The sequence below is a fragment of the Lonchura striata genome, chromosome 5 (assembly GCF_050655825.1).
Source record: "Lonchura striata isolate lonStrDom1 chromosome 5, ASM5065582v1, whole genome shotgun sequence".
NCBI classification, from domain to species: Eukaryota; Metazoa; Chordata; class Aves; order Passeriformes; family Estrildidae; genus Lonchura; species Lonchura striata.
Genome location: NC_140707.1, coordinates 42,494,166 through 42,507,954, shown reverse-complemented (window position 1 = coordinate 42,507,954; position 13,789 = coordinate 42,494,166). Strand labels below are relative to the sequence as shown.

General features: G+C 34.5%; 1 protein-coding gene across 7 annotated transcripts in view; it reads left to right on the top strand.

The window, feature by feature from the left end:
* Positions 1–13,789, top strand: part of RYR3 (ryanodine receptor 3) — a 193,711-nt gene that overhangs the window by 169,127 nt on the left and 10,795 nt on the right. For all 7 annotated transcript variants that reach the window (XM_077784079.2, XM_085580369.1, XM_077784078.2 and 4 more), the window contains 11 exons: positions 276–364; positions 745–873; positions 1,199–1,303; positions 2,256–2,337; positions 2,658–3,979; positions 6,802–6,860; positions 7,850–8,018; positions 8,622–8,708; positions 10,208–10,405; positions 10,978–11,108; positions 13,518–13,560. In XM_077784079.2, the coding sequence (XP_077640205.2) occupies positions 276–364; positions 745–873; positions 1,199–1,303; positions 2,256–2,337; positions 2,658–3,979; positions 6,802–6,860; positions 7,850–8,018; positions 8,622–8,708; positions 10,208–10,405; positions 10,978–11,108; positions 13,518–13,560 (2,414 nt within the window). The remainder of the gene's footprint in view (positions 1–275; positions 365–744; positions 874–1,198; positions 1,304–2,255; positions 2,338–2,657; positions 3,980–6,801; positions 6,861–7,849; positions 8,019–8,621; positions 8,709–10,207; positions 10,406–10,977; positions 11,109–13,517; positions 13,561–13,789) is intronic.

The following is a 13,789-nucleotide window of genomic DNA, read 5'->3' as shown; positions in this document are numbered from 1 at the left end:
CATGACAACAATTTGAACTTTGGAGTTCAATTTGATTTTTTAGATCTTAATTTAGTTATGGTATTTAGCTTATTAGTAGTAAAGCCTGTTCCAAGTCACCTGGATAACAATTCTTCAGTTATATATACATTGGATCTAAAGTTCAACTTGTATGACATAAGCATCTGTATCCAACAATATACTTAAAAAGAAGGCATTCCTCCTGAAAATAGAAAAATAATGTTGTATTTTTTTCCTTTGTATACTAACCAAGCACAAATCACTTCTTATTTCAGATTTTCAAAATTACTTACGTACTCAGATGGGCAACACCACAACAGTGAATATTATCATTAGTACTGTTGACTATCTCTTGCGTCTTCAGGTGAGGAAAAAACAGATGAAAATGGAGTATAACATATTGGCTTTCCTTCACTTCCATAGATTCACATTTTGTTGGAATCAAACATGAAAATTCTCTCTAAAGGGATACCTAAAATGAAGAGTTTTTATTTATTTCATATCTTTTTTCCTTTGAAAACAGATGACATTTCAGAATTCTGTGTGAAATCAGATGTTTGATAATGGATTTCATTGTTTGCTTCTGAAGAGAGTGCAAAATATTATTATAATGAGAAATAGATTGACACAGATATGCTAAATTTCATCTGAATTATTGATTCAAGTTTTGTTGATATAAATGCAGGCAGTAAATACTGCACAGAGAATCCAAAACTTGAAAATGTAACATTGTTTTTTTCTTAGGAATCGATCAGTGACTTCTATTGGTACTATTCAGGAAAGGATGTCATTGATGAATCAGGACAACGTAACTTTTCTAAAGCTTTGGCTGTCACCAAACAAATATTCAATTCTCTTACAGAATATATCCAGGTAAACAGAATGTGTTTCTCAAGGTACTAACAGAGAAGTTCCATGCTCACACAGCATGATCATGTTCTTTTGTCAATTTATAAATGCTTTGCACTTGCTTTTTTAAAATTTTGATGAAGTTACACGGAATCACTGTAAAGTGAAAACTAAAACATGCAAACAGCTACATATTTAACAGGATACAATTTGGTATTTGTGCACTAGATACCCAGAGGTCTTTGAAAACCTTCTCATGTAGCTTCATGGCTGCCTGAGACTTCTTTTTGAAAAGATTTGTTTTGGTTTATTTGACATAAATAAAAAATGTGTTTTTCTTTATTTTTAGGGCCCTTGCATAGGTAATCAACAGAGTCTGGCTCACAGTAGGCTGTGGGATGCAGTTGTTGGCTTTCTTCATGTGTTTGCCAATATGCAGATGAAACTTTCACAGGTATTTTCAACATTGTCCCTGTGCACTCACCTTCGCTAAAACCAAACTTGACACTTACAGTTCAATTATACCTTTCTGATAATGAATGTGGCAGTTTGGTCCCTTTCTCCCTCTTGCCAAAACCAGAGGATCTGTCAGAGCAGAAACATCATTAAAAGCACAGCTCCCATGCTGAACATAAGTGGGCCAAGAGAAAAGCTGAGAAAGATCCAAACAGGGAGGCAGTGTGGTATTTGGTCACTTATCCAGCTAATTAAAGACACTGAGCATGGGGGCACAGGCAGTGTTCATTTCACTGTACAGGGCACAGTGGAGTCCCACTCCACAGTGTCAGGATTCTGTCTTCTGTGACTTCTGCTTAATGTATCCATACACTCAAGCTCTGCACTGAATGCAACAGTGCAGAGAGTAATTTCCTTTCTTTTTCAGTGTCTCTGCTATCCTCTGGCTTACAAGATTTCTTCCCACCCTATAGAAGTATATCAGAATTTTGAGAATAGTATTTAAGGCCTTAATGTCAAACACAAATCTACATTAGACTTATAATGTTCTGTAATTAAACTAAACACTTTGAGTGGTAATGCATTATGCTATTAAATATTGCCAGTGAAGTGAAAAAGGATGGATTTTTCTGAGACAGATACTTTCATATCTGTGTAGCAACCAATTTTCTTTGTTTGTTTGTTTCTGCTGTTCCTTACCTGCACCTTGGTACTCCTTAATGTTTTATTAAAGCTTAACTTTATGGTGTTAATACCTCTGCTACAGTAAGTTACATGTTGTATTAAACTTCTGATAGCAATCATAATAAAATGACAATGAAATGTTGCTGAATAATGTGAATGAAGTTTAGCTGATCATCTTTAATACCATTTCTCTCTAAAATTATTTAGTTTTCCATATAAATACAAATTTAAAACAATCTGACAGTTGTTTTGTTTTTTGTTAATAGGATTCTGCTCAGATTGAATTGCTTAAGGAACTTCTAGATCTTCTAAAGGATATGGTAGTGATGCTCTTGTCACTGCTCGAAGGTTGGACCTTTTTTTCTTTATGGTCAAATATGATTATCTCACCTTCCTCGTGTAAAGCACAATTATTATGTTTATCTCTCTAAACTGCTTTTTAATTGCTTTTATGTAATTTTGGGCGAAAAAGACATTCTTCATATTAATTTAAGAATTATTCTGGAATATACAGAGTGCTGAAATAGAGGGCTGCTAGAGAAAAGCATGTTGGAAGAAAAAATACTATTTAGATACAAATATTTTTGTTCTGTTTTCAGCACAAATATGAAATTTCATTATTTAAAATGTAGCTGTCAAATAACTTTCTATTATAACACATTATTTAGGTAACGTTGTAAATGGAACTATTGGAAAACAAATGGTGGACACGCTTGTAGAATCATCTAGCAATGTAGAAATGATTTTGAAGTTCTTTGACATGTTCCTGAAGTTAAAAGATCTGACTAATTCAGATGCTTTCAAAGAGTATGATCCAGATGGTAAAGGAATCATTTCCAAGAAGGAATTTCAGAAATCAATGGAGGCTCAAAAACAATATATACAGTCAGAGATTGAATTCCTGCTGTCCTGTACAGAAGCTGATGAAAATGACATGTTTAATTATGTTGACTTTGTGGAAAGATTCCATGAACCAGCCAAAGACATTGGATTTAATGTAGTAGTATTGCTAACAAACCTTTCAGAGCACATGCCTAATGATCCACGCCTTCAGAGCTTACTTGAGCCTGCAGAAAGTGTTCTTAATTACTTTGAACCATACCTTGGCCGTATTGAAATAATGGGTGGGGCCAAGAAAATAGAAAGAGTTTACTTTGAAATCAGTGAATCCAGTAGAATGCAGTGGGAGAAGCCACAGGTGAAGGAATCTAAAAGACAGTTCATATTTGATGTTGTAAATGAAGGTGGAGAGCAAGAAAAAATGGAACTCTTTGTGAATTTCTGTGAAGACACAATTTTTGAAATGCAGTTAGCATCCCAGATCTCTGAAACAGATTCATCTGAGAGGCCCGAAGAGGAGGAAGAGGCAGAGCCTGCTTATGTAGTGGATATTGGAGATGATGAGGAAGAAGAAAAGTCCCTGGAACCTGCTTCAGCTTTTGCAGTGGCCTGTGTTGCAGTGAAGAAGAATGTTTCCAACTTTTTGAAAATGGTGACTGTGAAGAACTTTAGGAAACAATACAGGAAAGTCAAAAAAATGACAATAAAAGAGATGGTGAAAGTGTTTTTCTCCTTTTTCTGGATCCTATTTGTAGGGACATTCCAAATGTTCTTCTCTATAGTGTGGGGGATATTCCAGATTCTTTGGAGCACCGTATTTGGGGGTGGCCTGGTTGAAGGAGCCAAAAACATAAAAGTTACAAAAATATTAGGGGATATGCCTGATCCAACACAGTTTGGAATCCATGATGATGTTATGGAAGCAGAAAAAGCTGAAGGTGCTGAGCATGGCATAAGAGCTGAACTTGCAGAGTTTGTGAAGAGTGAAAAGGGAGAAAGTGACATAATTGCAGACATTTTTGGCATTCCCACAAAGAAAGAAGGATCAAAACATGGTCATGATGCTGGACTTGGAGATATTGCAGAAATCCTTGGTACTGAGATCCAGTCACCTTCGGAAAACACGGCTCAAAAGAAAAAAAGATTACAGGTAAATTAAAAATATTTTGTATTTCTTTAAAGATAATATTAACTATTATAATGACAATCATAAACTACTGAATGTTAATAACAGATTTATTTTATATTTAACTGATTAATATATATTATCAGTAAGAATGTACTTTATAATGTCTACACGTTTAAAGGCCAACAGGAAATTTCAGCCCAGTGTTTAGATTTCAATGGAAGGTATTACGTTTCACTTTACACCTCAGGTCTGTTTCTACCAATTATTCAAAAACATCTTTTCTCTCATCATTAACCAATCACTTTATGATATACTTTCCAGATATTTTCAAGGTAAATCTAAACTGTGCAACTTCTTAGAGCATTATTTTCTCTTAATTTGTATGTTTTCCTTCAGATTCTGGTTCTTGCCTAAATTGAACTAATTTTCTTGCATTTATTTTTCTTGTTTGTTTATTAAATAATTTTTATGTGTGGATTTTAAAATTATAGTATATTAAAATCTTATCTCATCTAGCATAAATATAATGTGGTTGGTATTTAAAAATAACTATTTTAACACAACAATCTTGGTAGGTATAAGTAAACATGTTAGAATTTTCTTCAACAGTTAAAGTAATTATTCAGATCTGAATTAACACTTTAGAATATTCCTTGCTTTACTCTGAATTATACATTTTTTACCAATGTGTTTGATACTACTGATGCAAATGCTCTGTAATTTTTGCCAATATTTTGTGTCATTAATGTGAAGTTTGTTATGCAATTTATCCAGTTTTTACCTTTGATATGGTATGTAGTGAAACTTACCAAAGCAATGTTTGCACTAATTCTGTATTACAGGAATTGCTATTCATCTCACATTGTGTATATAAATGCTCACATAATCTAGTTAGAGGAGTGGATATAGAGAATAAGTGGAGCTCAAAGCAGAAACAGCAGTGTAAGGATCAGAAATTCCCTTCAGGAAGTTACTATGTCTTTCTTAGGCACCTGCAATGATAAACTTCACACAAATGGATAGAAATAGAAAGGTCTATATTCTGGAAAAGTGTACTGATAAGGTCAGAGACATTTACCATATAGCCAGAGAAACTGCAAAATAACCTATGGAATCATATATGATGATGCCTTTGAGGGTTCACTTTTACTGTAAGGCTCTACAGAAATCTGAGAGTTACCTGGGTTCACAAATTAGAAAAGTAGCAGTGACAGAACAGTTTGCTGATAAATCTAATTAGTGGTAGCAATAAAATCAAGCACTAACTGTGAAGTTACCTTAAACTAACAGCTAAAAATCAGGGAAGTGATGAAGAACAGGAGGAAAATTATAACTTACCTGTAAAATGTTTCATTTTGATCTTATTGTTACTGTTCAAGTATGAAATCTTGGAAATGTAATTGAGTTGTACAACAATATCAGTTGAATGATGATATCAGTCAAGCAAACAGGAATTTTGAATTGTTGAGAAAGGAAGAGAGGAAGCCCCCATAGTATTATGCTCCATGAATCTTAATTTATCTATGTTTTGGAGACCAGGTTCCCTCAGTTCAAAAAGAGTGTGATAAAACTGGAAATAATGCAGTGAAGATCAATGAGTTGTTAAAACTTGATATGGAACAAATCTCACATATGGAATTAAGTAAGTTAAGGTTCTTCAGCTTGGAAAAGAGAAAATTGAGAGAGCATATATGGATAAGATCAATAAGGATTTGTTCATTCTTCTATCACTCCACCCCTTAGAAGAACCAGGCATCATCAAATGATCTCTCAAGTACCCTCCACCAGCTTGAGATCTTAGGGGAGATTCTTTGCCTATATCCTTTTCCCACGTACTTGTAAGAGATAGGCAGCCAGATGAGCAGTGGCAGAAACTTCAGATAAGCGTATATATGTGTTAACTGGAAATGTAGGACCAATAGACAAGTGCTGTCCAAGCACTTCAAGAGAATGCAGAAGAGGATTAAGAGTTAGGACAGGTTTTTGCAAAAGGGAATGGAGACAAAGTTCAGCCCTTTAGATTTCTTTCTGAGCCAGGGTCTGCATCTCTTGGACTTCCATTGAAGCTTAGATACTCAAACTACATTTGAAATGAGTTTACTTTGATCTTGTAGCACCAAGCCTAAAGGTGTTTGACATTCGGGCCCCAGCTTCTTTGCTGCAGTTAGCCACCTGTAAAATTGTGTATTGGTTTTTCCTTATCTCAAGGAAAAGCTGTAAACACACTTAAGAGTGTTGTGTGGTGTGCCAATAAGAGTTTAATGAACCATTAGCCCAGATAAGATAAACAGCTTGAAGAAAACATTGTGTAAGTAGAAGTTGTTTAAGTATTTGCCTGTTTTCAGTTGCATTACTTGATCACAGCCATGTAATTGGGTTTTATAATATCTGATAGTTACATAGATATTTTTTCATATTTTTGATAATAACATTAATATATTGTTTCTTACATACTGAACATTCTTATGTTCTCCTTATATATTGAACATTAATACATTCTTTATCCACTAAGTCTTTGTGGGTGACCTTAGTATCAGGATATGATCTGGATGTAGTTACCTTCATCCTCAGCTGGTCACATAATTTGCCTGATCACTGTGTATAATTAAGTTGTTCAGTCAACTGGACTAGTTAGAGTATTGATAACACTATACAGAAAAATTCTGCCTTTTTCACTGTTAAAATATAGCCTGAACTCCCTATCTTTAAAAAGCAAACACATTAAAAGTGCAAAGTGCTGCAAAAATATTATTAATTATTTTGTTTTTCTTAGAAGACAATAACTAAAGTTACAGAATTCTATTTGAATGGATAAATTTTGACAGTTAAAATACTTTTTGCAGATATCTGAAATTGCAAAAGAAGCTGGAACACAAAGAAAAGCAGAAGCTGAGAAGGCTGAGTAAGTTAATTTTACAAAATTCCTGTTTAACTCCTTGGTACTTCCTAATGCTAAATAATTTGGCCAAAAATAATGCAAGATATGCTCTGTATTCAAAGAATTTTATGTACACTTTGTCTCATCAGTATTTTGAAAATATACTAAGGGGTACATACTAAGTACTTTGCAAATATACTAAAAGATGGCAGACCATGTCACTAGGCAACACAATGACCCTTGACAATTATGCATATATAGATCTGTGGCCATTGTCTTTTTAAAAATTCATGTAAAAATTCCCATAAGTTCCTTCAAAAATGAGCACCAGTCTTAAAAACCTCTGCAACTTACTCTGCTTTCTGCTTTCCCTACTACCCACTACAATTTTCATGGAATTTTCACTTGATCATTAAAACACAAGATCTTACTAACCCAAATGTTTTTATTTATTGCTGTTTTATCAGATCTTGACAGCAGATTCATTCCTTTGTCCAGACATCCTATATATGACTGCCTAAACAATATTTAAAATACCTACTTGGTTTAGCAGCATCCTACTATTAAGGAGCATCCTGTCTGCCTGGACCTGCAGCCACATCATAGTAACAGATTTAAATATTTTGTAGAAACATACAAAAGGTGTCCTAGAGATTCTTACAGATTCAAAAGCTATACATAACTATATTTTTCTTATTTTTTTCCATTTTTCTTCATGTTTAAAATATTTACTTCAGAGTCATTTATCTTTCTCCTCTTATCTGCCGAAGTTAATTTTTTTAGGCATATCATCGAGGTCTATACTTTAAGACAATCATATTGATGCCTCAACATTATGTCACACACATGGAAACCCAGGCTTTGGGGTTTTTTTGTTAGTAGCTAAATTCCTCTAATGCTACATACAGTATAAAAATGAAATTTTAAAGCCAAATTTTATGAACTCAAATTAATTTGAAATGAGTGCATTTACATTTGGCTGGATATTTTTATTTTGTTAACTTTTCTTCTAGCATGGAAGATGGTGAGAAACAAGATAAGGCAAAGGAAGTACAATCTGAGCAGCTAGAAGAGGGAAAAATGAAGAAAAAGAAGAGAAGGCATGGACAAAAAATTGAGAAACCAGAGGCTGTTATGGCTAACTTCTTCAAAGCTTTGGAAATCTATCAAACGAAGATGCTTGTAAGTTTGTCTTAAATTCTTTAATAATTGATTTTTAATTTCTAGAACCACTTTTGATATTTAATGGAGAAATGCCATCATACAGGGAAATCTGGTATGAGTGTTCATTGGTTGTAGTCAGTCTTTTGTGATTTTACACTTCTTAGAGTTATATAATTAAGTGCTTCTGTGTGTAATTTCTGACAGGAAAGATTAGGCTCTTGTTCTCCTTTTTAGGAGCTTACTGTTTCATATAATCTAACTTCTAGAAGAAGTTACTTTCTATTGTTCTTTGTTTTTAAAACCATAAAATGTTGAATTCTCTGAAAACTCTCAAGTAGTTTTTTTCCCAGTATTCTGGAAAATATATTTCCACACTTCTTTCTGTTTCAGTCTTCTCTGACTTATAATTTTAAGGCCATTATTTAAATTCCATTCATCATGAAGAAGGGGAATAGGCTGCCAAAAATGCCCTCGCTTATTATGTGTATGGTGTATTATGCTCATGGTGTATGAAGGCAATACAATTATGTATTTATTGTTTTAAAAATCTTGCTATCTATTTTTCTTCTTTTGATATTACTCACAGGTTACCTTTAATTACTTTTTATTTTTTACTTTCAGCATTACTTGGCAAGAAATTTTTACAACCTGAGGTTTCTTGCTCTATTTGTTGCATTTGCCATCAATTTCATTCTTCTGTTTTACAAGGTAAGATAACACTGTTCTTTAAATATTTTTGTTAGTACCAGAGGATCCAATAATTTAATGTTTGTACTATCTGCTTTTATTTTATTCAGGCTGAATGAAAAGAGATTTATTTATTTTCTCCTTTATAGCTGAGTTTCTAGGCACTTTTTCATTTAATCACATAAGTCTGTTGTTTGGACTTTTAATCTTGTTCTGGGAAAACTGAAATTGACTAAAATAATTCAAATATCAAAACTGTTGAATTCTTTTAATTTGTTCTCAAGTTATTAAGGGGCTTCAGTTATCTAGTTATTCTTAGTTACTTCTTTTTTTAAGTAGGCTACAGCTCTTCTTGTCTAGCTCACTGATGAAGAAGGCTATACATTCACAGTTTAAACCTAATCTTAGAGATTCACCTGAAACTAGAGCTGCTTTAGGTTCTGGTTTAGAACACCAGATGATACAAAGTAGAACATCCTCAGCAGCCTCCACAAATTTCTTTCATGAATCTTCACAATCTTGAAATGAAACAGGTTAGATTTCAATAAAGAGAACTCCCATCCACAGAAGCCTCATTTTTTCCCCTTTCAACACTGAAGAAGAGTTCTGATTTATCTATATTCTGAAATCTGGACCTTTTGATTTTCCCCTTCTAGATATAGAATGGAAGTTGTAATAAGCTGTTGAATCTTGTGTTTTCCAATATTACATATTCTATTACATATTCTGTTACTCACAACCGAAAACTTCAACAACAAAAGGAGCTGGCTGAACATTCAGTCTAGAAATAACTGAGTTCTGTTCTCAAATACCGTGAAATGCAACTCCTATAACACAATTACATTCTTAGATGCACGGCAGGTAAAGATGTAAAAAGCTCTTGGAAACTGGGCAGAATGTATATGCACCTTCCAGGACAAAGATGTCATGGCTGTTTAGGGCTTTCTCCTTGTCTATTTCTTTCTTTCCCACAGGGTTAGAGAAGATGGACTTCAAATATACATGTAGAATTCTGCTTTTGTCTATGCCAGTCTGCTTTTCTCCCCATTCTCTTCTGCTTTTCTTTGAGTCTGGTGGGTGATGACCCGTTCTGTTGAAGAACAAGGACAAAAGTTCACGTCTGTCAGTGCAAGTCCATCTGTCATACATAGGAAAGAGTCAGTGGGAGTCAAACAGGACTGAACAGGACTTTATCTTTTAGATAAAGCTGTCAAAAAAGCACCCCTAGGAATTTTATTTTAAAGGGCAGGTTTTTAAAGTCAGTGGAAGAATTTAGGGCAGTATGTCAGCTGATTAAATACTGTATATAATTTGTAAGCTCTAAACTGAGTCATGAAATACAAAGTTATGAACAGTGTACAAGTTGATTATATTAAATTTTTGCTTCTTTTTAGACTCGAGCAATCAGGAACTATGTAGATTAAAAAAAAAATCCCTGAATTCAATCATAATAGATAACCCAGTCATTCCTTGCTTCTTCCAAGAAATAGTTTTTTGCATAACTTTTTCATTTTTCTCAGGTGACAGAAGAGCCACTTGATGAAGTAGAGGAAGACTCTAATCTCTGGAACTCCTTTGCTGAAGAGGAAGAGGAGGAGGGCATGGTGTTTTTTGTTTTAGAAGAAAGTACTGGCTACATGGCACCTGCCCTCAGAGCACTGGCAGTTATTCATACTGTAATCTCCTTTGTCTGTGTCATTGGATACTACTGTTTAAAGGCAAGTTCTCAATCTTACTGTTTGTTAAACAATGGCTATGCTCCAAGGTGATGCTAATACTGGAATAGCTATATGTACCTAGTTTTTTACAAATTCTCACTTCTCAATAGGGAGATGTTTTCCTTTTGTACTCTGACCAGCATAAATGAGGTAAACTTTCTTCCTAGCAGTGTGTGTGTGTTTTGGATTTTTGGTTAAAACAGTGCAGGTAACAGAGCCACATTTGGTTATTCCTGGACAGTGTTTGCCCAGTGTGAGGGATCTGTCTTTGCTTTACCCACTCTGTGCATCCCTCAGCAGGTATGTTGGGAAGGGCCATAGCCAGGACAGCTGAGCCAACCAACCAGAGGGATATTCCATGGCATGTAACAACATCACGCTCAGCACTAAAAAGCTGTGTGTGGGGGCGGGTTGAGGCTTGACTGCCAAGGTGGCCATTGCTCAGAGGCTGCCTAGGCATTGATCTGCCTAGTGTGGGAGATTGTAGTGTGATGTTTGGTCTCACATTTTTGTGTTATAAGGAACCAAAAATACATAAACCATGACAAAGATGGCCACTGTCACTTCCACAGGTCCCTCTGGTTGTATTCAAAAGAGAAAAGGAGGTAGCTAGAAAGCTGGAATTTGATGGACTATACATAACTGAACAACCAACTGAGGATGATATTAAAGGACAATGGGATCGCCTTGTTATAAATACTCCGTAAGTAAAATTAAATTACTCTATGCGAACTGCTCATAATATTACAGCTCGTTAAGCCACTGATCTAGAACCTTTCCTGTCCACCTGTCACTTATTTAATCTAAAAGTAAGACATTTAGCACCTTATATTAGATGCTACAGTAGTAGATTATAATGTGAAATCCTATATTATCTGTTTATTTAATAAATACCATGATGACACATACATTCCACTCTTTTTCATTTTCTACGGTTTGCAAGGATTAGGTATTTTACTTCACAATGTCTCTCCAAGACATTTTGCATATTAGTCTCTAGTGATAAAATTTTGAAAAGATAACTTCCACCCTTTCCAGTGACTATTTCACTTGTACAGTAATATACTCCTCCCTTTCTTTCCCATTCCTTGGTAAAGAAGTTTGTATGTGGCAAGAGGAGTAAATCTAGTGAAAAATAGCATTCCTAGAATTTGAGTAGGTCTGATAGGAATTTCTCTCAAGTTGTAGGCATTAGCAAATATTGTAGTACTCATATATATATACTCATATAGTGATTCTCGGAATCTCAGTAAGCTGCAGCAGTTTTGAGGAGTGGCACAGACTAATACAGCAAGTCAGCTCTCTTCCACAGAAAGAATGCCTTGAGTACAAGCTGCTTTTCAGAATTTACTGGTAGATTTAGATTATCTGTTAGGAAGAGGTTCTTTACTATAACAGTGGTGAGGAACTTAAACAGGATGCCCAGAGAAGCTGTGGATGCCCCAGCCCTGGAAGTGTTCAAGGTCAGGCTGGATGGGGCTTGGAGCAACCTGGTCTAGTGAAAGCTGCCCCTGCCCATGGCAGGGAGTTGGAACTAGATCATCTTTAAGGTCCCTTCCATCTGTGCTTCCATGATTAGAATTTCTAAAATACTGGAAATTCTTGAATGCTTTGTTTTAAGAATTTTTTTTAAAATTCATTCAGCAGTATGAACTAACACATATTATTAAAGTTACAACTAATTGGGAAACTGGAGACCTTGCTTATTTTCCAACCAGTTTCTTTCACTATTGATAGCAACCCATCTAGATACCCAGTAAGTTATCTTCAGCAAACAGGAGAATGAATTAATGAAATATATTGTCAATTTATCCCTAATTACATGCTGTACAGTCTGTTCTCAGCACATTGCACTGTCTACTGAAGTTAAAAAAAGATTAAACCTAATTTAAGCAAGCTAATCCTTCCCTCTAATGTTAACTGAGTCTTGAGGTTTACTGCAAGTACTGTATGATCAGAATAACCACTGTTGGAGGGTACCCAGTGTTCTGTATAAACTGAAATATGCTTTCTATAATGGGAAAAAAGTAATTAAAAGTGCAAAAGATGTACCCTGACAAATTATTGCAGTTTTTTGTAAAAGAGATAGACGCAAGCTGGCTACACTATGACATATTTTGCTTAAAAGCCTGAGAAATCAAGCAAAAAATAATACAGATTATTGGACTAGAATATACCATCCATTTGAGTCACTAGAAGCATTTGTCTTTATCTGGATTAATTTAATTCAGAATTCCAATTCAGAAAGGTAAAAGTTGGAGCAGAGTTATTGGGAAGTTTGCCTCACATCCCAGCAGAACATTGTTGCGGAATCTCATTTTTCTAGTGCTAGCACTTACTTTATTTTACCAGTACTGTCCTTTAGTTTAAGTAATTTTTCTCTTTTACATTCCTGCATATTTTCTCAACTCTGTTATTTCCAGGAAATAAGGAGAGAAAAAATCTTAAATTTTGTAGTGTTTCCTGCTAACTGGCATTCCTCAAAACGGATATAACAGATAGTAAGATCATTAGAATGAGCAGTTCTGGGATACTGCTATATATATATATATATATATATTTGCTATGTATTGGCAAATTATATTGAATTTTCTTGGCAAGTTAAATATTTTTATATTTTCTGTTGGCAAACAGTCGACTGATTCTCAAGTGTTCAGTCTCTGCTTGAAATGTAATCCAATGAACTTAAAAATTATTTATGCTTTAAGATTCTCTTATTTTTCTCTGAAAAGTATTGGTTTGATTTTTATGGCTAGAGGTGATAAAATATTTATTTAGTAGATGAATGATATTACAGTGACTAACCTGCTACTATGGAATAGTTAAGATTATCAGGTGATAGTATTGAGCCTGCTGACCTTTTGTAGCCAGTCATATTTGTGAATGGGAAAAACAAAGATGGTTTGGAGGCAGAAGATAATATTGCAGCAAATTATGATTGATAATTGTTGTTGTCTCCATGAAAAGAAATCATTCTCCTGATTTGAAGTGCAGAGAGTGAAAACAATTATGCAATGATCAGGAACATGGTATTTTCTCTTTTTTAAATTGGTATTTTTCCTTTCCCCTAATAAGTCAAATAACGTGAAATGTCTTTGCCTAATCTATGTAGGTCCTTCCCTAACAACTACTGGGACAAATTTGTGAAACGAAAGGTAGGCTTTTTATATTTCTATTATGTTTTTCAGATCAATAATCTACTATTTGGTTAATTTGGATATCTGTATGTTTCTGTACACATAAATACAGAAATAACAGAGAACTGGAATTTGTTTTATGGAAGTCATTGTTGTGTTAAACGTCTCGGTGAACAGGCAGCTGCGGCGTAGGTGGGAGGAGGGAGGAAGACAGAAGACTGTGGTTTCCTTCCTAGACACAGACATT